Source organism: Stegostoma tigrinum, chromosome 7 (genome assembly GCF_030684315.1).
Source record: "Stegostoma tigrinum isolate sSteTig4 chromosome 7, sSteTig4.hap1, whole genome shotgun sequence".
Lineage (NCBI taxonomy): Eukaryota > Metazoa > Chordata > Chondrichthyes > Orectolobiformes > Stegostomatidae > Stegostoma > Stegostoma tigrinum.
Window position 1 is genome coordinate 78,755,229 of NC_081360.1, and position 25,238 is coordinate 78,780,466.

At 43.4% G+C, this 25,238-nt stretch overlaps 1 protein-coding gene across 2 annotated transcripts in view; it reads left to right on the forward strand.

The window, feature by feature from the left end:
- The window catches only part of kynu (kynureninase), a 212,819-nt gene that overhangs the window by 58,422 nt on the left and 129,159 nt on the right, over positions 1 to 25,238 (forward strand). For both annotated transcript variants that reach the window (XM_048534680.1, XM_048534681.1), the window contains 2 exons: positions 9,516 to 9,636; positions 10,560 to 10,642. In XM_048534680.1, coding sequence (XP_048390637.1) covers positions 9,516 to 9,636; positions 10,560 to 10,642 — 204 coding nt within the window. The remainder of the gene's footprint in view (positions 1 to 9,515; positions 9,637 to 10,559; positions 10,643 to 25,238) is intronic.

Here is a 25,238-nt window from a genome sequence, read left to right on the forward strand (position 1 = left end):
CACATTTACACCTACTCCAAACTATCAGGCATCCAATTCACCACAAAGTGGGCAACAGAAGCACAATGGATAGCAGAGATATGTGAGATGATAATGGAGCACACAGCCTATGTGGCAGCTGTGGAGCTGGAGGAACACATCAGGCTAGGCAGCATCAGAGGAGCAAGGAAGCTGACGTTTCAGGTTGTGACCCTTCTTCAGAAAGGTCTCGACTCGAAACGTCAACTTTCCTGCTCCTCTGATGTTGCCTGGCCTGCTGTGTTCCTCCAACTCCACACTATGTTATCTCTAACTCCAGCATCAGCAGTCCTTACTTTCTCTGTATAACTGCTGGCCCTGATCTAGGAGAGAGGGAGACTCACCCCGTCAGCTACCAGAAGAAGGATCCCAGATAGCTACTCTCCCAGAGAACTGTCTGCACAGCTATCTCTCTGAAACCTAAAGACATAAGGCTGTTCCATACTGGGGAACCAAAGGCAACCGACCACAACCAGCAGATCTGACAACCGACTAGCTCTGAAAACCACCGACATGACTGACAACGACTCAGACACATACTGAGGTGAAAACCGGCTCATAAAACCACCACAAAGTAAGAAAACACAAGTTCTCAAACCAGACTGAACATCGTCCAAAGCATTCAGTGAGGTATTGGCTGCACCAAGTGGGAACAGCCAGATGTATTTCAAAATTGTTTATATTCTTAGTGGTGAGCCTATTTCGAAGCCCAAAGTATCCAACCCAGCTAGCAGGGAGGTGAAGGTGAGCTGGTGACAGTGCAGGGAACCCCAAGATCAGGAAGTCTGATTTAAATGTCTGTGTTTGAAACTACAGTTTAGTTTCTAATAGTAATTAGCTTGTGTTAAGTTTATAACTGATAGAGATAGTAGGAACTGCAGATGCTGGAAATCTGAGATAATAAGGTGTCAAGCTGGATGAACACAGCAGGCCAAGCAGCATCAGAGAACCAGGATGGCTGAAGTTTTGAGCCTAGAATCTTCTTCAGATTTTTTTTTCTGAAGTAGGCCTAGGCCTGAAACATCAGCCTTCCTGGTCCTCTGACGCTGCTTGGCCTGCTGTGTTCATCCAGCTCCACACTTTGTTATCTCATAACTGATAGTGTCAGTTTCGCTGTTTTGAATTTGCCTTTTTAACTCGTTTTATTCACTTTTTGTTTTCTTTCCCTGTTTATTACTTTTTTTAAAATTTCTTGTGATATACTCACCTTTGCATTTAATTAACACAGAGATTCTTTGCCCTGAAACATCTGTACACTACCTGCTTCGCTTCACATTCCTAAATTAAGTCCGGTGTCAGAACCAGGGATCTGGGGGTGATTTGAACTATGTAAAAATCAACAGATTACTGATTGCAAACCTACAGCAGGAGTTAAAGAAAGCATATATTTTTATTTTTTCTAAACACTTAACATTACATTATGCTTAAAAAATTTCAATATTACACTCCATGTTCTACTTTTCTTTCTAACTAAGAAATCTGTACACTTTAAAGTTCTTGAAAGTTTCTTCCACTCAGCTCGGACTGAACAAAATATGGCCACAGCTCTCAGGAATTTATTTTGATTCTAATCAATGTCTATGTTCATCTTCAAAGTACGAGATTTCTTGAAGTTCTTCCACCAACATCCGACTTAAAAACCCTTCAACTCTCTCCTTCATTAGCCCATGATTATGACCATCCCAGCTCAAGAAGGATCTCTGTTATTTTATTGCTAAACAATTCCAAATCAGAAACCACCTTTAGTTTTAGATAGGTCTGTATTACGTATAGCTTCTGGTAAATTCTCTCTTTTTCCATCTTGACGTTGTTTTCAAGCTTTATCTCCAACTGTCCACTTCTGTGAGCATTTACAAGTAGATGATGTAGTTAGATGGATGCACTGCTGGGATATAAGTGAATCTTATATTAACAAATTGACCTGGATATCCTCGAGATCAAAATGATTTTCTGGTGGTGCATTGAGCCACAGAGGGCAACGCACCATGACCATTTCGGAGTCCCTAACTATTACATACTGAAGGACACCACAGTTGGGTACGTTTAGCCTGAGGGGGACAGTGTGAAACAAATTGGATTGGATTAGCTCCCATTATAAATCTCTGAATTTTTATGCTCAAAGTTAAAATGACTGATTTGTATTTAGGAATTTCTTAATGAAATATCAGGCTGTTCGTTATAAAATATGTATTTTCAATGTTTACAATGACATACAGGTCACAGTTAACAAGCATCATGACTTCATCTCAGGGTTTATTGTGGTCAAACATTTTACATCTGTCTTTTGCTTAACATTTGTTGTTGCTAAGTGATTAAATATGAGGGATGGGGAACCTAACTGAATGTTCTTACCAGGAAAAGAAAGATGAAATCCTCAGCCAATCAACAGAATTTATGGCCTTTTTTTAATATAAGGGAGGTACAAATAAAATGATTGTGCCAGAATAATTGATATCTACAGAAATATTGAGGTAAACATCACAACACTGCAGCTAAAAAAAGACATTTTTAATGATATTGATTTCACAGTAGTATTGATTTAGCTGACATAATGATTTACAATTGAAGAAAGTAATGAAACAATGCCAACCATACATATGTAGTTTGTATTCTAGCACTTGCTTGAGTTCTTCTTAGCTACAGTTCAGAGTGTTTACATGCTGGCATTTTTTTAAAGAAAACTTTTTTCAAGTTATGGAATGTGCGGCCTGAAGTATATAAATGCAATGAATGAATATTAGACCTCTGGTGGTTGAAATTAGATGGGACATTGCTCAGGGCAAATAGTGTAGGAAATAGAGTAAGAACTCAGGATGGAATATTCCCAGTCCCAAAACAACGCGGGGTATTGGAGGAAGTTTAGGAAAATTGAATGAAGTGTCCAGTAAAGCCCTTTTTGACATTGAAACTGAAAAGTCTCAGTTTCAATCCAAGTTCGAGAAATCAAGAGAAGGTTCTCTCTAGTAAGAGTGAACCATTAAGGAAGATTATCAGTCATCAATACCCTCATTATTACTTAAGCTCTCTGCATGAACACGCAATTTCCCATTTTCCAGCATGCTGATCTAAAGATGCAGGGACGGACAGCTAAGTGAAATTAGCCATTCTAACAAAATCAGAAATTGCTGGAAAAACTCAGCAGATCTGTGCAGAGAAAGCAGAATTAATGTTTTGGGTCCAGTGATCCTTCTTCTGAACATTTTTTTCGCTCCACAGATGCTGCCAAACCTGCTGTGACCTTCAGTAATTATTCCAACAGTTCCGAAGCAGACTTTTAAATAACCAATCCCACACTATGTGAATAATTAATTGCAGATATCAGTTTAGTATTCCAAACAAAAAGACTTAATTTCTTAAATATGCAATAACTTCATCAGAGAGAAAGAAAACAGCCAAGTAATCTACTTAATGTCTACGTTTATAGAACACAGAACATAGAAAAGTACAGCACAGTACAGGCCCTTTGGCCCACCATGTTGTGCCGTGGAATAATCCTAATCCAAAAATAAAATAACCTAACCTACATTCCCCTCAATTCACTGTCCATGTGCATGTCCAGTAGTCGCTTAAATGTCACTAATGACTCTGCTTCCACGACTACCACTGGTCAACTATTCCATGCACTCACAACTTTCTGGGTGAAGAACATCCCTCTGACGTCTCCTCTATACCTTCCTCCCATCACCTTAAAACTATGACCCCTCATGGCAGTCCATCCTGCTCTGGGGAAAAGTCTCTGGCTATCGACTCTATCCATGCCTCTCATTACCTTGTACACCTCGATCAGGTCACCTCTCTTCCTCCTTCTCTCCAGAGAGAAAAGCCCAAGCTCAGTCAACCTCTCCTCATAAGACAAGCCCTCCAGTCCTGGCAGCATCCTGGTAAACCTAACCTTTGCACCCTCTCCAAAGCCTCCACATCTTTACTATAATAGGGCGACCAGAACTGGACAAAATATTCCAAGTGTGGTATCACTCAGGGTTTTGTAGAGCTGCAGCATAACCTCGCGGCTCTTAAACTCGATCCCCCTGTTAATGAAAGCCAAAACACCATATGCTTTCTTAACAACCTTATCCACCTGGGTGGCAACTTTGAGGGAGCTATGCACTTGAACACCAAGATCTCGCTGTTCCGCCACACTGCCGAGAATCCTGCCTTTAATCCTATATTCAGCATTTAAATTCGACCTTCCAAAATGCATCACTTTGCATTTATCCAGTTTGAACTACATCTGCCATTTCTCAGCCCAGCTCTGCATTCTCAATGACTCGCTGAAGCCTGCAATAGCCCTCAATACTCTCAATGGCACCTCCAACCTTTGTGTCATCAGCAAACATACTAACCCACCCCTCAACCTCCGCATCCAAGCCATTTAGGGCTAAAATATTCATTCACACAAATGACAGGCAGATAAACAAGCATCGTTAAGGAATAAATAAAAGAAAATAGCAAAACTGGCCAGATTACTTAAATGGCATCCACAATGCATTATTTCACAGTCAACAGGTAATAATACTTCTAACTTGGCTTTATACTCACCGGGATTTAAAAGCTGGTAAGGATTGTTAGGAAGGGAGCTTTCAAATCTTCATAATGTGTTATCAACATTCAAAACTCTTCTCCCCAGAACCAAAAAAAAATTCCCAATTCTGGTCCCACCCTGTTAGACTCACTGTCTTTCTTCCTGAGGCCTCAATTACTATTCTGACATCTTCCATCGGCTTGAATGTAGGATCTCACCCAGACTTGATGGAACCAATTCTCAGGCACTTAAAACATCAAAAGCCAAATGCTGCCATCAGTTTAAACCCAGTGTCTTTTTTCACAGGGTTGTAGTGCCTGTAGGGATCCTTTTAACCAAGAATCAGCTTGCAATTAACTTCAAGGCCTGATCTCACAAATCAGCAATGGCAGTAGCTTGCTTGGTCTGTTATTCTTCTTTATCACAATTTGCTCTCCAAAGTCCAAAGGTCATCTTCAGTTCACAATTCTGAGTTCACAGCTCCAAACCAAAATTGATAAAGTGATACAATTAAAAAATGAAAAATCAGTGACAATTCTAATATGCCCCCAATCTCAAAAATGAAACAGCATTTGAAATCAAAATTTGTTTTTTGACAATGTTAATAACTTTTAAATGATAAACCAAATCGATGACTCTCAAGTGTGATGCATTATATTTAGGAAGGTCAAACATTAAAAGAAAATATGCAATAAATGGTAATATAATGAGGGGTAGATGAAGTGAGAGATCTTGTTGTGCAAGTGCACAGGTCCCGAACACTAGCAATACAGGTAGATAAGGTTGTAAGGAAGCCATGCTCTCCATCAATAGCTGAGAATAAAAATGAAGGGATATATTGTGTAATCATGTATTGTGTGCAGTTCTTGTTACTGCATTAAAGGAAGAAGGTAACTCCTCTGGAGAGAGTGCAGAGAATATTACTGGAGTGTTGTCAAGGCTGGAGAATTGTAGCTATGAGGAGCAATTAGAAAGCTTGTGATTGTTTGCTTTGGAACAGAGAAGGCTGAGGGGTTACATGATTGAGGTATAAAAAATTGTGAGACGTAGAAAAAGAATATGCAGGAGGAGCCTGTTCATAAACCAGGAGTGATATATTCAAGCTAGTAGCATTGGGATTAGAGGGGATGTGAGGAAAAACATTTTTAATGTAGAGGTTGGTGGGTATCCGGAGTTCTCTGTCTGAAATGGTGGTGGAGACAGAGACCCTTACCCCTTTTAAAAATTACGTAGATCTTCACCTTAAATGCTGCAAGCCGCAGGGCTATGGGCTGTGTGTAGGAATATGAGATTAGAAAGAGCATCTGGGCGTCTTTGTGTTGGCATGGATAAGATGGGCTGAATTGTTCCCTTCTGTACTGCTTTGGGCTCACTGCTGTTCATTCTTCCTTCAACCAGGTTCTTAATCATTATTCAATTTTGTCAGTCTCTTTCACATTTATGACCATTTACCTTCAGGATAAGAAGTCAGCAATTACATTTTTTTTGCTGGAAATGCTTGCAATTTTTATGTTAACAGCTTGAGATCGAAGCTTCATCAGAGCAACCTTCAAATCTTGCTCCTAAGTCATTCCGCAAATTTTAGTGGATTATTGTCCATAGATATTACAGTTTCAAAGTTACCATTTGAAATATAAACTTTGGAGTGTTGAAGAGCCGCTAACACTGCCAATGCTTCCTTTTCTATTGTTACACATTTCTGTTGGAGTCTGTTCAATTTTTTCAAAAAATGTGACGTGGTCTTCTCTGTTCCAGCCTTGTCATCCTGTGTCAGTATTGTTCCAATTCCAAAATCGCTATTGCCCACTGTTAATTAAAATGGTTTGTTAAAGTAAGGCACAGTTAATACAATTTCATTCCTTAAATTGTTTTTATCTTTTCAAAGATTGCCTGAAATTCTGTGGACTGTACCCGCTTTGTTTGTTTTATATAGCAAATTAGTCAAAAATTTGACTACTGTATTAAAATGAAGTACAAATTTCAACAAAAACTGCACATTCCCCAGAACCTCATTATCACTTGTTTTACTGTAGGAGTGGGAAAGTGAATTACAGTTTTTATCTTGTCGTTCTGGGTGACATCTGCCTTATCCTACAACTTGCCCGAAGTACATCAAGCATTAGCTTTTGCAAATTTATTTTTTCCTAGGTTAAAGGGCAGCGCGGTGGCTCAGTGGTTAGCACTGCAGCCTCACAGCACCAGGGACTCGGGTTCGATTCCAGCCTCGGGTGACTGTCTGTGTGGAGTTAGCACATTCTCCCCGTGTCTGCGTGGGTTTCCTCCGGGTGCTCCGGTTTCCTCCCACAGCCTAAAGATGTGCAGACTAGGTGTATTGACCATGTTAAAATTGCCCGTAGAGTTCAGGGGTGTGTGGGTTATAGGGGAATGGGTCTGCTTCAAAGGGCGGTGGGGACTTGTTGGGCCGAAGGGCCTGTGTCCACACTGTAGGGAATCTAATCTAAACACCAACCCAGTTGACAAATTTGGGTAAACAATTTTTTTAACTGTTATGAATGTTTCTTTTGTGGAGTATTATATAGTATGATGTCACCCAATGGAACTACAAAATGTAACACTTTAGCTTTTTTTGCTGAATAATCGTTGAAGTGTGGCTGGGCATTCTTAAATCTACAAGACATAACTTGACGTCTGCACAATCCATTAGGTGTGACAAATGCATAAATCTCTTCAGCTCCTGTTGCCAGCAGTACTTGCTAATATCCTATTAACAAATCAATTTTAAGTAAGAACGGCACCAGAGCAACACTATCAATGTAATCATTTAGTCTGGGAATAGGGCAAATATCTATCTCCTTGACCTTCACTTTCCTACAGTTTCCACACAAACTCATTGAATCACCAGGTTTAGGAATTCTAATAACTCTGGTTTGGATTGATCAATTGATTCTCCAACATCTGTTGAATTTTCGCTGTTACTTTGGCTTGTTTTTCTAGTTTGGGCCCGAATTACCTGCATCTGTGTATTGCTCAATTAATTTGGTACATCTAAAAGTGTTTTTGCAACTTCTGAGCAATTTCTTCATAACTCTTTCAATTCTTTATAGTGACTACTGAATGTTGCTTTTAATGGCTTGCCTTGTAAAGGCAACTGTACCAAAACTTTATCTTCTGTTTTACAAGTTATCATCACATGTGTTGGGAATTGTCTGGACGCTCCTAAGCAACTCTACATGCTCCTGTTAACCTTGAGAGAAATTTGGACACATTGAAGATTTCTTTTTCTGGCCTTGCAATTTGTCTCTAATCAGTTTTAATGGTCCTCATATTTCATGGCCATAAACTAATTCAAATGCACTGAAGCAGGTAAATTTTTGGGGGGAGTCTCTGGCTGCAAATTAGAGAAAATCTAACTTTTTGTCCCAATCTTTCAGGGACTCATAACAATAACCTGGATCATAGCTTTGTGAGTTTAGTGATGCCTGTCCAAGCACCTTGGGTCTGTGGATGATATGTAGACAATTTCAACTATTTATTCCCCAAACTACTGATATAATCTTGAAAAGATTCTGACATGGAGTTGGATCCTTGATCAAATTGTACTTCCATTTGTAGGCCAGAATTTTCCCACATTAACTTTGGTTGTTCAAAAAGGACTATCCTTTGGAAATCAAGTAGTCATATCCATAATCCAGTAGGAAGGAGGCATGGTAAAAGTGCTGGGTGAAAGATTCAAAATAGAGGCTGGGGAGGGATCCTTTGAAATTTCTCCTTTACTTCATAAGGCCACATGTTTCCAAAGCTCAGCAGATACAAATCTATGTTATCATTTTTTCACAGGGAAGCACATAACTAAAAAATGAAGTAGTAAACTTGCATTGATATAATGCTTTTCATGACCACTCAATGTCTCAAAATGGTTTATATCTAATTAAGTCTTTTTAAGTGTATTCAGTACTTTATGTAGCAAACAGCAAACCAAGAATAATCAAATACGTTTTTGTGATGTTTATTTGAGCTTCTGTGTTGGCCTAGATAATGGAGATAACTCCCTTACGCTTCTAAAATCATGCCTTGGTAATTCTCTACATTCAATTGGGCAGGCAAATGTTGCTTTTGCTTACACAGTGCAGCAGTTTCAGAGTTACACTGGAGTATCAGCCTTGAGATTGGGACTAGATTTAGGGAGTGGAACTTGAGAAATAGAGGCAACAATGCTACAAACTAGGACGTGGTTTTCGGGCCTGAACAAAAAAAATGTTCTAAACTTGTACTCGAAGGAATCTTGCCATTTTTTATAAAAGGGAAACTACAGTATATGATCAGAAAACGTGGTCAAACTCAAAATAGAATCTCATTTAAATTATAATACTTCACTTCCTTCGATGGCCTCATTGCTCATGCTGATGGAGTCAACTATGTGCATTGATGCTCTCAAATCTGTGTTACTGAAGGAAATAAACTGTTTTCGTCCTCGAGTGTGCTTCATGTTTTCTGCTACAATGCCCCCTGCTCATCTACTTTAAAATGTTGCTATAAACTTGCATCAATCATTGGCAACTATTCAGAGTAAATGGTGCCTTTCTTTCTCATCTAAATAGTTATGTAAAGTGCTTTTGGGAGTACAGTTCACAGAACAATAGAAATTCTTATCAAATCACTGTGTTAGTTCTACAAACTGTGGCTGATTGGGATAGAATGATGTTCACAGAAATAAAAATGTGACCTCCTTATGCCTGTCATGAATCAACAACAGGAACAGCCTTCAATAATTTGGCAGTGATACATCTTTTACTTGCCTCTAGCTGTTCACAGAAGTAGGTTCCATATGCGCCATAAGTTGCTGCTTGCTGGTACGGAAAGTAGGACAATGTGTTAGGCAACATGTACTGAAATAAAATCAGCAATTGCTGGAAAAACACAGCCGGTGTGGCAGCATCTGTTGAGAGAAAGCAGAGTTAATGTTTCGAGTCCAGTTGCTTGGTTGACATTAACATTTCTCTTTTATTTTTTGAAGTTGACCAAACTTTGGTAAAGGCAGAGGATGACAGTATTTACTTAAGTGGAAACTCCCTTGGGCTGCAGCCAAAGAAAACAAAGAATTATGTCAATGAAGAACTGGATAACTGGGCCAAATTGTAAGTAAAGCAATCTATGGCGAATACTATATTTTTGTTGTTTGTGTTTGTAAAATCTTTACTGCCTGGTGCTTTCAGTTATAATAAAATTTGCAGTTCTAAAGCATCTTTAAAATAGGCACTTAATGACAGTATTTTTAAGGAAAATTTGAAACCACTCTGTGGCAAGAGATATTAGGCCAAATGGCCAAAAGCTTTGATTGTCTTGTGAAGATAAAAGCATGTTTAAGGAGTAAAAGATAGAGAGTTTAGGCAGTTTAGCAGTGGAGCTGTGGCAGCTGAAGACTTGGTCAATAAGGCAGAAGAAATACAAATTGTTGGATGATGACAAGGTAAGTATTGAAGAAGCCCAGGTAACCAGGAGGGTCATAGACACATTTACATAGATAAGAGGAGTTGACACAATTGAGGAATTTGAAAACAAGGACAAGAACTTTGAGATCTGTTAGGATGGGGGTGAAGTACTCAGCACAACAAGGTGGAGGAAGGTTGACTGGAGAGTTGTGGGAGGGATGCTTTTAGTGGAGAGGGTTGAATAGAGGATTGAAAGGCTGTGGTCTATTATTTCGAATGTGAAACCACGAGGAGTTCATCATGTAACACTTAGTTTAAACACTTTTTTAATGGCCTATCACAATTCCTTTGAGAATGACAGTTTCATTTGGATGCTGAATTTTTTTTGAAATCCAGCAAACCCAGCGCTGGCTAAATTCATGACAACACAAATTTGTATTTGCTTGCACAGACAACATTTATTTTGTTTTACAGTTAGATTTTTGCAGTTATAAACAGGGTATGGCATTTGCTTACAAAACAACAGTAATTATGTTGGGAAAGTAATTCAGTGTTTTGGGACACCATAAAGTTGTGAACTTGTGGTAATATTGCTTGTTAATTCTAACAGTATTTTATTTATATTGCAGAGGCGTTCATGGGCATTTTATTGGTGCTTTTCCTTGGACTTTAGCAGATGAGTGCTTAGTTGAGAAAATGGCTAACTTAGTCGGTAAGGTGCAATTCCTCTTCATGACATAATTGAAAGCTATTAGTGCCCACATTGAATTACTGCTTGACTTGACCAGGAAAATGTTAACTGATTAATATGTGAAATTTGTGATCAGAGATAATGGGAACTGCAGATGCTGGAGAATCCAAGATAACAAAGTGTGGCCCACATTTTGTTATCTGATATGTGAAATTTGTTTGGAACAGAATTAGAATAACTGCACTGATCCCAAGTCATTTCACTCTGAATGTAAAGATTTGATTCTTGCTACATGAAATTTGTTCTCAGGAATTGCTATAAACACATTGGAGTAATTAGATTCCCCACAGTGTGGAAACAGGCCCTTTGGCCCAACAAGTCCACACTGCCCCTTTGATATAATCCCACACACTCCTGAATACTACAGGAAATTTAGCATGGCCAATCCACCTAGCCTGCACATCTTTGGACTGTGGGAGGAAACCAGAGCACCCAGAGGAAACCCACGCAGACACAGGGAGAATGTGCAAACTCCGCACAGACACTCACCCGAGGCTGGAATCGAACCCAGGTCCCTGGTGCTGTGAGGCTGCAGTGCTAACCACTGAGCCATGATATAACAATGTATATGGTGTTATATATAACACCCTATAACAATGTATAACGATGCCGTCCAATAACAATAGTAATAACAATGAAATGTTGCAGAGGTTAAATTTATAAACAAATAAAATCTGAAAATAAACAGGAAACAAATATTCTATAATGAAACTGACTGGTTCACTGTATTCACTGATATGATTATTTTTAATGAGTAAAATCCAACAAAATCTAATGTTTGCAAATGCGATTAAATGCACCAATTTTTCTACATCAGTTGAGGTGCTATTATACTCTTCCACTCAACAATATACATTTCAAATCAACAAAATGTTATGATTGCTTACATTGTCCCTATAGAATTGTAAAGGATGGGGCAAAGTTTTGATACTAAATGCTCATTTCTGTTCTGAGAAATTGTTTGCTATTAGACACTTGAAGCCAGGTAGATGAAATGCCTTTGATACCTGATACCTCAAAATAAAAGCGGGAATGCAGAATTGGCCTAGTAGCTTGGGGCAGGAACTGAGAAGAGATAAAGAGGTAATATGTCAAGTTAGAGATAGTAAGAACTGCAGATACTGGAGCCAGAGACAACACAGTGTGGTGATAGAGGAACACAACAGGTCAGGCAGCAACAGAGGAACAGGAAAGTTGATGTTTCGTGTTGAGACCCTTCTTCTTTCTGATGCTGCCTGACCTGCTGTGTTCCTCCAGCTCTACACGAACATGTCAAGTTGATAGCCTTTCAGAAGATCCATTTGCCATATTGGAAATGTATCTGATGCCATTACCAGGTGAACTTATAAGTTAATGAGCATCATCTGAAAAGACAACAAACCACAATGAACCTGCAATTAAGACCCTGAAGTGCAGAGGGAATGGTCAGATCTAGATTAGCCTACGTTCCCCTTGAACTTCAATCCAGAAGAGTAGACCCATTTCACCAAACTCAGTGGATCTCATTGAACCTCATTATTTCTAGCAAGTTTGACTGTGCAGGAAATCTATGACTGATCCTATGCATTGACCTTGTGTTGAAATGTCAATTCAGGCCATAATTACACAATGGGAGATCAACCTGCTTTCAGACAACCCACTGGCTTGCAGCTGTTCTTTTGCTACCTGCAGGTTACAATTAGATTGTCCAGACTATGGCAGGAAAGGAACAGATAAGTTTCAACTTCAATCTAACTGCTGTATAGTGTAGGTTAAAATTTGGGCTAATCAAAGCTGAATTCATCAACTGAGAGAGAGGCAGTGTTGCTGGTTGCTTTTCCACGAAAAATGTAAAACAAAACTGCTACCAATTTGACGACATGAAGGTGGGTCACGTTGTGGACACTGCGGAGGGCTGTTCTAGCTTACAAAGGGACAGTGATAGGATGCAGACCTGGGCTGAGAAGTGGCAGATAGAGTTTAACTCTGAAAAGTGTGAGATGATTCATTTTGAAAGGACAAACTTGAAAGCAGAATACAGGGTTAACGGAAAGATTCTTGGCTGTGTGGAAGAGCAGATGGATCTTGGGGTTCATATTCACAGTCCCCTGAAAGCTGCCACCCAGGTGGATAGAGTTGTTAAAAAGGCGTATGGTGTGTTAGCTTTAATTAATAGAGGGATTGAGTTCAAGAGCCGTGAAGTTATGCTCCAGCTGTACAAAAGCCTAGTTCAGCCACATCTGGAGTGTTGTGTCCAGTTCTGGTCACCTCATTACAGGAAAGATGTGGAAACGCTGGAAAAGGTGCAGAGGAGATTTACCAGGATGTTGCCTGGAATGGAGGGAAGGTCTTACAAGGAAAGGTTGAGAGAGATTGGACTTTTCTTTTTTAGAATGACGAAGGATGACAGGTGACTTGATAGAGGTATACAAAATGATCAGAGGTATAGACAGAGTAGACAACCAGAGACGTTTTCCTAGGGTGGGGGTAGTTTTTACCAGGGGACATAGTTTTAAAGTGAAAGGAGGCAGATATCAGGGGGATGTCGGAGGTAGGTTCATTACTCAGAGTGATGGGGCATGGAATGCATTGCAGGGGAGGGTAGTGGAGTTGGCTTCATTAGGGGCATTTAAGCAGCTATGAGATAGGCATATGGATGATAGTGTAAGGTAGCAGTGGAGGTTAGATGGACCTTAGGTTTCAGGTAAAAGTTCGGCACAACATCGTGGGCTGAAGGGCCTATACTGTGCTGTACTGTTCTATGTTCTATGTTTTGCGTTCTATGTTCAATTAAGAAACCATCTATATCACCCCTCACCACCCAAATGCTTACTAAGGCTTCGGGCATAGGAAATTAGTGGTAAGATAAAAGACGATAAGTTCTAAGTTAAAGCACTAAAGTCTAATTGCTGAAGTTAAATGGACTCATCAACTCAGAGTCATACAGCACCAAAACAGGCCATTCGGCCCAACTTATCCATGCTGACCAAGTTTCCAAACAAAACTAGTCCCACTTGCATGTGTATGGCTCATATTACTTTTAAACCTTTCTTATTTAGGTACCTGTCCAAATGTCTTCTAACTGTCTTGACTGAACCTGAATCTACCACTTCCTCTGGGAATTCAGACAAACAACACTCAATGTGAAAACATTGCCACTCACATCCCTTTTAAATCTTCCTTCACTCACCTTAAAATTATGTCAACTAGTTTTGAACTCCCCTACACTAGGTAAATAATCTTTTGTAATTACCTTTTCCACGCCCCTTATGATTTTATAAACTTATATAAGTTTACTGCCAACCTCCTACACTCTAGTGGAAAAGCGTTCCAACTGACCTAGACTCTCATTATAACTCAAACCTTCCAGTTCTGTCATCATCCTAGCAAATCTTTTTTGAACCCTCTCCAATTTACTAACATCCTTCCTATAGAAGGGTAAGCAGAACTGCATGTTGTACTTCAAAAATGGCCTCAACAACATCCTACAACCTTAAAATGTCATCCAAACTCCTATACTCAGTGGTCTGATCAATGAAGGCAAATGTGCTAAATGCCTTCTGTTACATTTGCCTCTGTTTAGTCCATATATCCCACAAAAGGCTGTGAGTTGACTCTTCATAATAATATGAAATGATTTTTATTGGTTATAACACAATTAATACTGTCTAATGATCATACTACAAACTGGCAATTAATATGATAAATCTAACAATTAGAATTGTAAATCTTAGTCAGAATCTTGTACGTTAACTTTACTTGGAATGATCAAACATCACCAACACTAGACCTTGGCCTTTATCCATGTGGTGATGGTCATCTGATCTTCATCTCGCAGTGATCCCAGGGATGCCTCTCCCTATAGTGGTTGGTCTCGAGTTACCACTCCGGAGGGTTGTGTTGCGGTGATCCTTATTCTTGTAAGCTTCCACACCCCTATGGGAGGATCTTTCATTCCCACCAGTAGATTGATCAGGAATTGATTACCTTGATTGATCAGACCCAATCAGGCAGTGTTATGCCGACGGTGGGGTGGCCTTTAGTCCTTCATTTCTGAGGATGTCAGAGGCACATTTGTCGGGAAGGCTTTCCAGATAAGAGTGAGAGTTGGCCCTTTGTTCTGGAAAGAGCTTGATATTTCCTCTGATAACAAGGTGCAGAGCTGGATGAACACAGCAGGCTAAGCAGCTTCAGAGGAGAAGGACAGCTGACATTTTAGGTCGAGACCCTTCTTCAGAAATGGGGGAGGGGAAGGGAATTTTGAAATAAATAGGGAGAGAGGGGGTGGCGGATAGAAGATGGATAAAGGAGAAGATAGGTGGAGAGGAGACAGACAGGTCAAAGAGATGGGGGTAGAGCCAGTAAGGATGAGTGCAGGTGGGGAGGTAGGGAGGGATAGGTCAGCCCAGGGAGGACAGACAGATGAAGGGGGTGGGATGAATCTAGTAGTAGGAGATGGGGGTGGGCCTTGAGGTGGGAGGAGTGGATAGATGGGAGGAAGGGCAGATACAGAGGCAGGGACAAGCTGGGCTGGTTTTGGGATGCAGTCAGGGGAGGGGAGATTTTGAAGCTTGTGAAGTCCACATTTATACCATTCAGGCTGTGGGGTTCCCCAGTGAAATATGAGGCGCTGTTCCTGCAACTTTTGGGGGGCATCGTTGTGGCAATGCAGGAGCCAAGGATGGACATGTCATCTAAGGAGTGGGAGGGAGAGTTGAAATGGTTAGCGACAGCAAGGTGGAGTTGTTTGGTGTGAATTGAGCGTAGGTATTCCGTGAAGCAGCCCCTAAGCCTCCACTTGGTTCTCCTGATGTACAGGAGGCCACATCGGGAACAGCAGATGCAGTATACCACATTAGCAGATATGCAGGTGAACATCTGTTTGATGTGGAAGGTCTTCGTGGGGCCTGGGATGGAGGTAATGGGTGAAGTGTAGGGGTAGGCGTAGCACTTCCTGCAGTTGCAGGGAAAAGTGCCGGGGGTGGTGGGGCTGGAGGGGAGTGTGGAGCGGACGAGGGAGTCACAGAGAGAGTGGTCCATCTGGAAAGGAGATGAGGATCGGGAGGGAAAAATGTCTTTGGTAGTGGGGTCAGATTGCTCTGCCCACTGCCGACCGACGCCACACAGCCCACCGCCAACATCACTCTGCCCACTGCCTTCCCAGCCGGCATCTCCAGACAAGACAATAACATCCAGCCCTGCTAGGTCTTCACCATCCCTCCAAACCTCCCCCTTACTGAGGATGAACATACAGACCTCAGTAAAGAGCTGACTTTTATCCCCCTCCACCCACACATCAACGAATACCACTCACACTTGGATAGTGAACTGTTCTGCTGCCTCCACCTCCACACTTACTTCTTTAATCGTGAGACTAATCCTCCCTCCACTGACTCCTTCTCCCGCCTCCAACACAACCCCTCGTCCTGGACACCACCCCAAAGCCTCCTGCCCTCCCTTGACCTCTTCACCTCCAACTGCCATGGAGACATCAATCGGCTCAACGTCTCACCCACTCAAACCTCTCATCCCAAAGAACGTGCAGCCCACCATTCCCTCCGGTACAATCCCAACCTCACCATAAAACCCGCGGACAAGGGGAATGCAGTTGTAGTATGGTACACTGACCTCTACATCGCCGAGGCCAGACACCAGCTCTCTGATGCCTCCTCCTACCGCCCCCTTGATCATGACCCCACCGCCAACCACAAAAACATCATCTCCCAGACCATCCACAACCTCACCACTTCAAATGAGGTCCCACCCACAGCCTTCAACCTCATCATTTCCCAACCCCACACAGCCCGTTTCTATCTCCTTCCCAAAATCTACATACCTGACTGCCCTAGTCGGCCCATTGTCTCTGTCTGCTCCTGCATCACCAAACCTATTTCTTCTTATCTCAACTCCATTTCTCCCCCTTGGTCCAGGAACACCCCACCTACGACTGTGACACCACCCACGCCTTCCACCTTCTTCAGAACTTCCAATTCCCAGGTCCCCAACACTTCATTTTCACCATGGATGTCCAGTCCCTATACATCTACATTCCCCATGCAGATGGCCTAAAAGCCCTCCGCTTCTTCCTGTCCCACAGGCCGCCCTGTGTCCCTCCATTGACACCTTCATCCACCTAGCTGAACTCGTCCCCACCCTTAATTTCTCCTTCAATTCCTCCCACTTCTGACAGACAAAGGGAGTGGCCATGGGAACTCACATGGGCCAAAGCTATGCCTGCCTCTTTGTAGGTTACGTGAACAATCTCTCTTTCGAAGCTACACTGGCCCTATTCGCCACCTCATCCTCCATTATATACATGACTGCAGTGATGTCACCTCATGCTCCCACGAGGAGCTCGAACAGTTCATCCACTTCACTAACACCTTCCACACCAACCTTAAGTTCACCTGGTTCATCTCTGATACCTCTCTCTCCTTCCTGGACCTCTCTGTTTCCATCTCTGGCAACCACCTGGAAACCAATATCCATTTCAAGCCCACCGACTCCCACAGCTACCAAGAATACAGATCTTCCCACTCCCCTTCCTGCAAAAATGCTATCTCCCATTCCCAATCCCTTCACCTCCACTGCATCTGCTCCCGGGATGAGGCATTTCACTCCCGGGCATCCCAGATGTCCTCGTTTTTGAAGGACCGCAACCTCCCCCCAACAATGGTCGAAAACACCCTTGACCATCGCTCCCGCATTTCCCGCAACTCATCCCTTACACCCCCTCCCCACAATAACAACCAAAACAGGATCCACTTCGTCCTCACCAACCTTCAGATCCAACGTATCATCGTCCAGGACTTCTGCAATCTGCAATCTGACCCCACCATCCCCAGACACATTTTTCCCTCCCCACTCTTATCTGCTTTCTGGAGGGACCACTTCTCCTTGACTCCCTTGTCCGCTCCACACTCCCCTCTCACTCCACCACCCCCTGGACTTTTCTCTCCTACCGCAGGAAGAGCTACACCTACCCGTACACCTCCCCCCTCACCCCCATCCCATGTCCTAAGAAGATCTTCCACATCAAGCAGATGTTCACATGCACATCTGCTAATATGGTATACTGTGTTTGTTGTTCTCGATGTGGCCTCCTCTACATCAGGGAAACCAAACGGAGACTTGGGACTGCTTTGTCGAATACCTACACTCAGTTCGCAACAAACAGCTGCATCTCCCATTGCCAACATTTCAATTCCCCCTCCCACTCCTTGGATGACATGTCCATCATGGGCCTCCTGCAGTGCCACAACGATGCCACCCGAAAGTTGCAGGAAAAGCAACTCATATTTTGTTTGGGAACCCCGCAGCCCAATGTGGACTTCACAAGCTTCAAAATCTCCCCTCCCCCAACCGCATCCCAAAACCAGTCCAGCTTGTCCTCACTTCCCTAACCTATCCTTCTTCCCACCTCAAGTCCCACCCTGGCTTTTTGTGATGAAGCGTCCAGGCCTGAAACGTCAGCTTATATGCTCCTAAGATGCTGCTTGGCCTGCTGTGTTCATCCAGCTCCACACTTTGTTATCTTTGTCAATTGTGTATTGTGCTGTCTGCACATGCAGCTTGACTGTCTGGGTCTGCAGCTTGTTTGTTTCAGGATTTTTGCACAGATACTTTTGGTCAATGCTTTGCTTGATTTCCCAGTATGCTCGGAGTAGTACTGATTCTGCCATTTTGAGCGGCCTGTCCGACGACACTCCCTCTTCTCAATCCTGAACACGAGGCGTGATGGATCATATGATCACAGGCCAATTTCTGTGTCGTGACTATGTGATCATTCAACCTGAAGCAAAGCACAACGTACACTCAAACGACTGAACTCTTGCAGATAGCCTGTAAGGAAATAACACTTAACTGAGATCAAGCAATGTCATCAGACTGCATAAATAGGACATCAAAAGTCAAATTTCACAACTAATCAAGCAAGTATGGTAAACTAGGAATAAATAAGACATCAGGAATTCATAGTGATGATCAAACAAACATTTCAAATTAAGGGACAAAAACAAAGTTGCTGGAAAAGCTCAGCAGGTCTGGCGGCATCTGTGAAGGAAAAAAGAGTTAATGTTTCAGGTCTGGTGGCCACTCCTCAGAACTGATGGTGGCTGGGAAAACATCAGTTTATATGCAGAAAAAAGGAGAGGTGGATGGGGTAGGGAATAAACAGTAGGATAGAGCCTAAAAAGAGAGAAGAGCAGTTGGACAAACAAAGAGTTGATAACAATCAGGCTGGGACGGTGAATATTTGTTATTGGGGACTGTTGGTGATTAACAACAGCGGGTATGTGGTAACAAGGCCTGGTGTGTGGGGTGGGGGACTGGGACATGGGAGAGTTTAGGCCCTAAAATATGGAACTTGATATTGAGTCCGGAGGGCTGCAGGGACCCAAGCAGAAAATGAGGTATTGTTCTTCCAAGTTTGTTTTTGTTCCTGATTTACAGTATCTGCATTTTTTTTTGGTTTTTATTACAAAATAAGAGTCATATACACGTTTATTAGAAGTGATTACACAAGGTTCATACCCATGAACAAATAATCCTAGGATTAAGAAGCGTTAGTCATTTTATCTCCACATTTGAGAATCCTGGAGAAAGAAAAATATTAGCCCCTTTGATTTAACTAAGTTGGGAATTATATACATTCTTAACAAAGCAGAGAGATAGTGGTAAATTGAGTGCTGCAGCTGAGATCTTGGGATTTCACTCCTATCGTCAGTTCACTCATTCAATCATTGAATTTCATGGAAGCGCTATTTGATGGCAGTGAAATGTCAAGACCACGGTTCGATTAATGGAATGCGGTAATAGTAAATATAGGGCACTGGTGTGTGGGTTCAAAAGTTGTGAATGAATAAGAACGCCATATTAGTAGTAAATATAGAACACATGTAAATAGGTGGCTAGTAAAGGTTATGCATGAAGAATACAATTGTAACAGTAAATATGGAACGTTTGTGAATGGGCCGGTAAAAGGAATTTTTTAATCCAAGGTTCAAGAAGCCCATAATACGATATCTCATCAAACCATAGAATAGGATGTTTTAAGTTGATTAGTAGATATGTAATGTATAGCCATTTGATGCAATTAAAATGCCTGGTGAACTGAATTATAAATTTAATGTAACTAACTTACAGATTTTCTGTAATCAACTGTACAGCAATAGCTAGTTTGTAGACTTTGGTAATTTCAATTTAGGAACACATAAGAATAGTGTTGCAATAGTGTCTTTTTAATAAGCTCATGGAGGCCGTGAATGAGTGAGATCTCTATGTCTTTTTCACAGTTCTCTTTTCCACCTTGCAAATTTGACAGTGAGGCTTGTGTGTTGCTTCCGGTGATGATGATGACCCTGATAAAGTAGATCCTGATTATTTTTCGTGTGTTCGTGGCGTATCCTGTGGAAAGACGAAGGTTATTTCTGTTGTTATCCTTGTTTAATATCTGAATAGTTCATAACATGAGTAATGCACACACTCTAACCCACTCCCATTTCTTTAGAATGAAAACCCATATTTGCTTCGGGTGTAAACAAGCAATTGTTTTTAATCCTGTTAGATTTTACAAGAATGTGTTGATGCCACGGGTCCTATAGAGAATTGTGAATTGCATCAGAGTACCGACCATCAGAAACAGTTGTATCTCCCCTGGCATGGTCGCCCGGAACAATTTCATCCTCTGGGTTAATGACTCAACACATTCATTGAGTAGGCACCCAACAGAGACTGATCAGTTTGTTCTGAATCTCCTTCTCTGTGGGCCTGATAACATTATGTCCTCTGGGATCCCATGTTCGTGTGCTGTAGTTCCCCCTAGTGGTGATTCTGTTAATGCTGAAGGGTTTGATCTGATGGTCTATTTCAGTTTGTCTTTCCCGTGTTTGCCCTGATTTCTTAGCATTGTCTCATATCCATGTTGTGGATATGCTGTCTGGGGTCTGAGTTGTAAGGGCTTGGGATCGTTCGATTTCTTTGTCTATCAGGGAATTATTGGGAAGTTCTGTTATGTCTGGGCCATCTGTCAATTTGTTCCAATCGGTTCAAGAAATCAAGACCTCCGATAAGCCAATTAGATCATTCGGGGGTCCATTATTGATTGGAGCTGCAGTCAATGGTAGTGATTGGAGACTATAATTTTGGTCAGAGGATGAGAGGATGTGTTTGGGGGGTTGTCCTTGGCCTTGTCTTCCTAATCATCCCTTTTATGGTGCGATTCATCCATTCAATGATCCCACTAGATTAGGGGTGGTATGCAATATAGAATTGCTGTTTGATACCACGCATAGTCATCATATTCTGCATAACTCAGCAAGTAAAATGAATTCCCTGATCTGACTCAATACTGTGGGATAAACACCATCCTGCTCCTAAGATGCTGCTTGGCCTGTCATGTTCATCCAGCTCCACACCTTGTTATCTGGGATTCTTCAGCATCCTATTAGCTCTTGTAGATACCTGTTGTGTTAGGATTTGTGTGGTTGTTTTGGCTGTATTTGTCCAAACGGGAAAAGCTTCAAGCCATTTTGAGAATGTATCTATGATTACCAGGATATAGATAAATCCATTCCTACTTCATAAAAGGGACCAATATGATCAATTTGTAGATTCATCCAGGGCCCTTCCACTGGATGGGTATGCCTCACTTCTCCCTTTTGGATGTACCTGTCTGGATTATTTTAAGCACAAACCAGACATTTTCTATACTTGGGCCACCAACACAGTTCTTTCAATTGTTCAGTCCTGACTTCAATTCCTGACCCCGTCATGACTGGTATATGATTTGATTTCTGTCTTGAATTAGAACTACATAAACTCCTGCTTTTAGAACTCATCCATCCTGTACTTGTAAGGAACATTTCCATTGATCATAACTATCTGGATAAACTCCTCCCAAAATCTGTTTAACGGAATGATCACAGCATTGTGCTTGCCTAAAGTCCTCTATGTTCATTCAGCTCACAGTGATGACATTTGCCTGCTCTACTATGGGTGGCTGCCCAAGTTCTCCTGCACCAACACCTCTCCTTGCTAACTCCTCCACTTTGCGGTTACCTTCTGAGGATGTTTTATGGTGGCTCCAAACATTGACTAAGTCATACTTCCTTTCACCAGGGGGCTGATGGTAGTGATTTCCCATCAGCAGAGATAAAATTTCTAGCTTCCAATACTGATAAATTCTGTGAGGCTGTTGCATACAAACATGCTGTCAGAGTGTAAGTCTGCAGGCGGAGGGAGCAGGTTGGAATGGCTGACCACATAGGCTACAGCTACTAGTTCTGCAGCTTGGCCACTTGGATGGCTGGGTAATTTTAAAGAGACAGTAGGAACTGCAGATGCTGGAGAGTCCGAGATAAAAAAGTGTCGAGCTGGGTGAACACAGCAGGACAAGCAGCATCAGAAGAGCAGGAAGGCTGACGTTTTGGGCCTAGACCTTTCTTCAGAAAAAGGGTCTATGCCCGACATGTAGCTTTCCTGCTCCTCTAATGCTGCTTGGCCTGCTGTGTTAATCCAGCTCTACACCTTGTTATCTCTGGGTAATTTTAAAGCTGATAAAATGTGAGGCTGGATGAACACAGCAGGCCAAGCAGCATCTCAGGAGCACAAAAGCTGACGTTTCGGGCCTAGACCCTTCATCAGAGAGGGGGGTGGGGTGAGGGTTCTGGAATAAATAGGGAGAGAGGGGGAGGCTGACCGAAGATGGAGAGAAAAGAAGATAAGTGGAGAGGAGAGTATAGGTGGGGCGGTAGGGAGGGGATAGGTCAGTCCAGGGAAGATGGACAGGTCAAGGAGGTGGGATGAGGTTAGTAGGTAGGAGATGGAGGTGCGGCTTGGGGTGGGAGGAAGGGATTGGTGAGAGGAAGGACAGATTAGGGAGGCAGAGACAGGTTGGACTGGTTTTTATGATGCAGTGGGTGGAGGGGATGAGCTGGGCTGGTTGTGTGGTGCAGTGGGGGGAGGGGACGAACTGGACTGGTTTTGGGATGCGGTGGGGGAAGGGGAGATTTTGAAGCTGGTGAAGACAACATTGATACCATTGGGCTGCAGGGTTCCCGAGCGGAATATGAGTTGCTGTTCCTGCAGCCTTCGGGTGGCATCATTGTGGCACTGCAGGAGGCTCATGATGGACATGTCATCTAAAGAATGGGAGGTGGAGTGGAAATGGTTTGCGATTGGGAAGTGCAGTTGTTTATTGCGAACCGAGCGGAGGTGTTCTGCAATGCGGTCCCCAAGCCTCCACTTGGTTCCCCAACGTAGAGGAAGCCACACCGAGTGCAATCGATACAGTATACCACATTGGCAGATGTGCAGGTGAACCTCTGCTTAATATGGAAAGTCATCTTGGGGCCTGGGAAAGGGTTGAGGGAGGAGGTGTGGGGGCAAGTGTAGCATTTCCTGCTGTTGCAGGGGAAGGTGCCGGGTGTGGTGGGGTTGGAGCGTGGAGCGAACAAGGGAGTCATGGAGAGAGTGGTCTCTCCGGAAAGCAGACAAGGGTGGGAATGGAAAAATATCTTGGGTGGTGGGGTCCGATTGTAGATGGCGGAAGTATCGGAGGATGATGCGTTGTATCCGGAGGTTGGTGGGGTGGTGTGTGAGAATGAGGGGGATCCTCTTTGAGCGGTTGTGGCAGGGGCGGGGTGTGAGGGATGTGTTGCGGGAAATGCGGGAGACGCGGTCAAGGGCGTTCTCGACCACTGTGGGGGGAAAGTTGCGGTCCTTGAAGAACTTGGACATCTGGGATGTGCGGGAGTGGAATGCCTCATCGTGGGAGCAGATGCGGTGGAGGCGGAGGAATTGGGAATAGGGGATGGAATTTTTGCAGGAGAGTGGGTGGGAGGAGGTGTATTCTTGGTAGCTGTGGGAGTCGTTGGCCTTGAAATGGACATCAGTTACAAGCTGGTTGCCTGAGATGGAGACTGAGAGGTCCAGGAAGGTGAGGGATGTGCTGGAGATGGCCCAGGTGAACTGAAATTTGGGGTGGAAGGTGTTGGTGAAGTGGATGAACCGTTCGAGCTCCTCTGGGGAGCAAGGGGCGGCACCGATACAGTCATCAATGTACCGGAGGAAGGGGTGGGGTTTGGGGCCTGTGTAGGTGCAGAAGAGGGACTGTTCCACGTAACCTACAAAGAGGCAGGCATAGCTGGAGCCCATGCGGGTGCCCATGGCCACCCCCTTTGTCTGTAGGAAGTGGGTGGAATCGAAAGAGAAGTTGTTGAGGGTGAGGATGAGTTCGGCTAGGCAGATGAGGGTGTCAGTGGAGGGGGACTGGTCGGGCCTGCGGGACAAGAAGAAGCGGGGGGCCTTGAGGCCAGCTGCATGCGGAATACAGGTGGATAGGAACTGGACGTCCATGGTGAAAATGAGGTGTTGGGGGCCAGGGATTTGGAAGTCCTGGAGGAGGTGGAGGGCGTGGGTGGTGTCACGGACGTAGATGGGGAGTTCCTCGACCAAAGGGGAGAAAATGGAGTCCAGATAAGTGGAGATGAGTTCGGTGGGGCAGGAACAGGCTGAGACAATGGGTCGACCAGGGCAGGCAGGTTTGTGGATTTTGGGAAGGAGAAAGAAACGGGCCGTGCGGGGTTGGGGAACAATGAGGTTGGAGGCTGAGGGTGGGAGGTCCCCTGAGGTGATGAGGTCATGGATGGTGTTGGAGATGATGGTTTGTGGCTCGGGTGTGGGGTCATGATCGAGGGGGCGGTAGGAGGTGGTGTCGGAGAGTTGGCGTTTGGCCTCGGCAATGTAGAGGTCAGTGCGCCATACTACCACTGCGCCACCCTTGTCTGCGGGTTTGATGGTGAGGTTGGGGTTGGAGCGGAGGGCTGCCCATTCTGCGGGCATCCCAAAACCAGTCCAACCTGTCTCTGCCTCCCTAACCTGTTCTTCCTCTCACCCATCCCTTCCTCCCACCCCAAGCCGCACCTCCATCTCCTACCTACTAACCTCATCCCACCTCCTTGACCTGTCCGTCTTCCCTGGACTGACCTATCCCCTTCCTACCTCCTCACCTATACTCTCCTCTCCACCTATCTTCTTTTCTCTCCATGTTCGGTCCGCCTCCCCCTCTCTCCCTATTTATTCCAGAACCCTCTCCCCATCCCCCTCTCTGATGAAGGGTCTAGGCCCGAAACATCAGCTTTTGTGCTCCTGAGATGCTGCTTGGCCTGCTGTGTTCATCCAGCCTCACGTTTTATTATCTTGGATTCTCCAGCATCTGCAGTTCCCATTATCACTGAAATAATTTTAAAGCTAGTTTAATGAGTGGCTGTCCCAGCACGTCTGTCATATATATAACCACAGCTGGTGATTCAACTGCCGTCCTCCGCTGTGAAGGATAGATTTTGACTGTGGTTTCTACCTGTTTATCTTTTGCCTTGTCCATGACTGTTTGTCCTGTTGCTTTGGGATAAAAGGGCCGGCAAGGTGCTTTGCTGTTATTATTTGATAGTCATGCGGGCCTCCGCTATAATTTAGGGTTATCAGCTAGGAAGGTGGGCATCTTGGTACGTTTGACAGTGATGTCCCATCCTTAAAGCAGCAGAATCCATTGTGCGTCTCGGATCTAGCTCACTGAGCC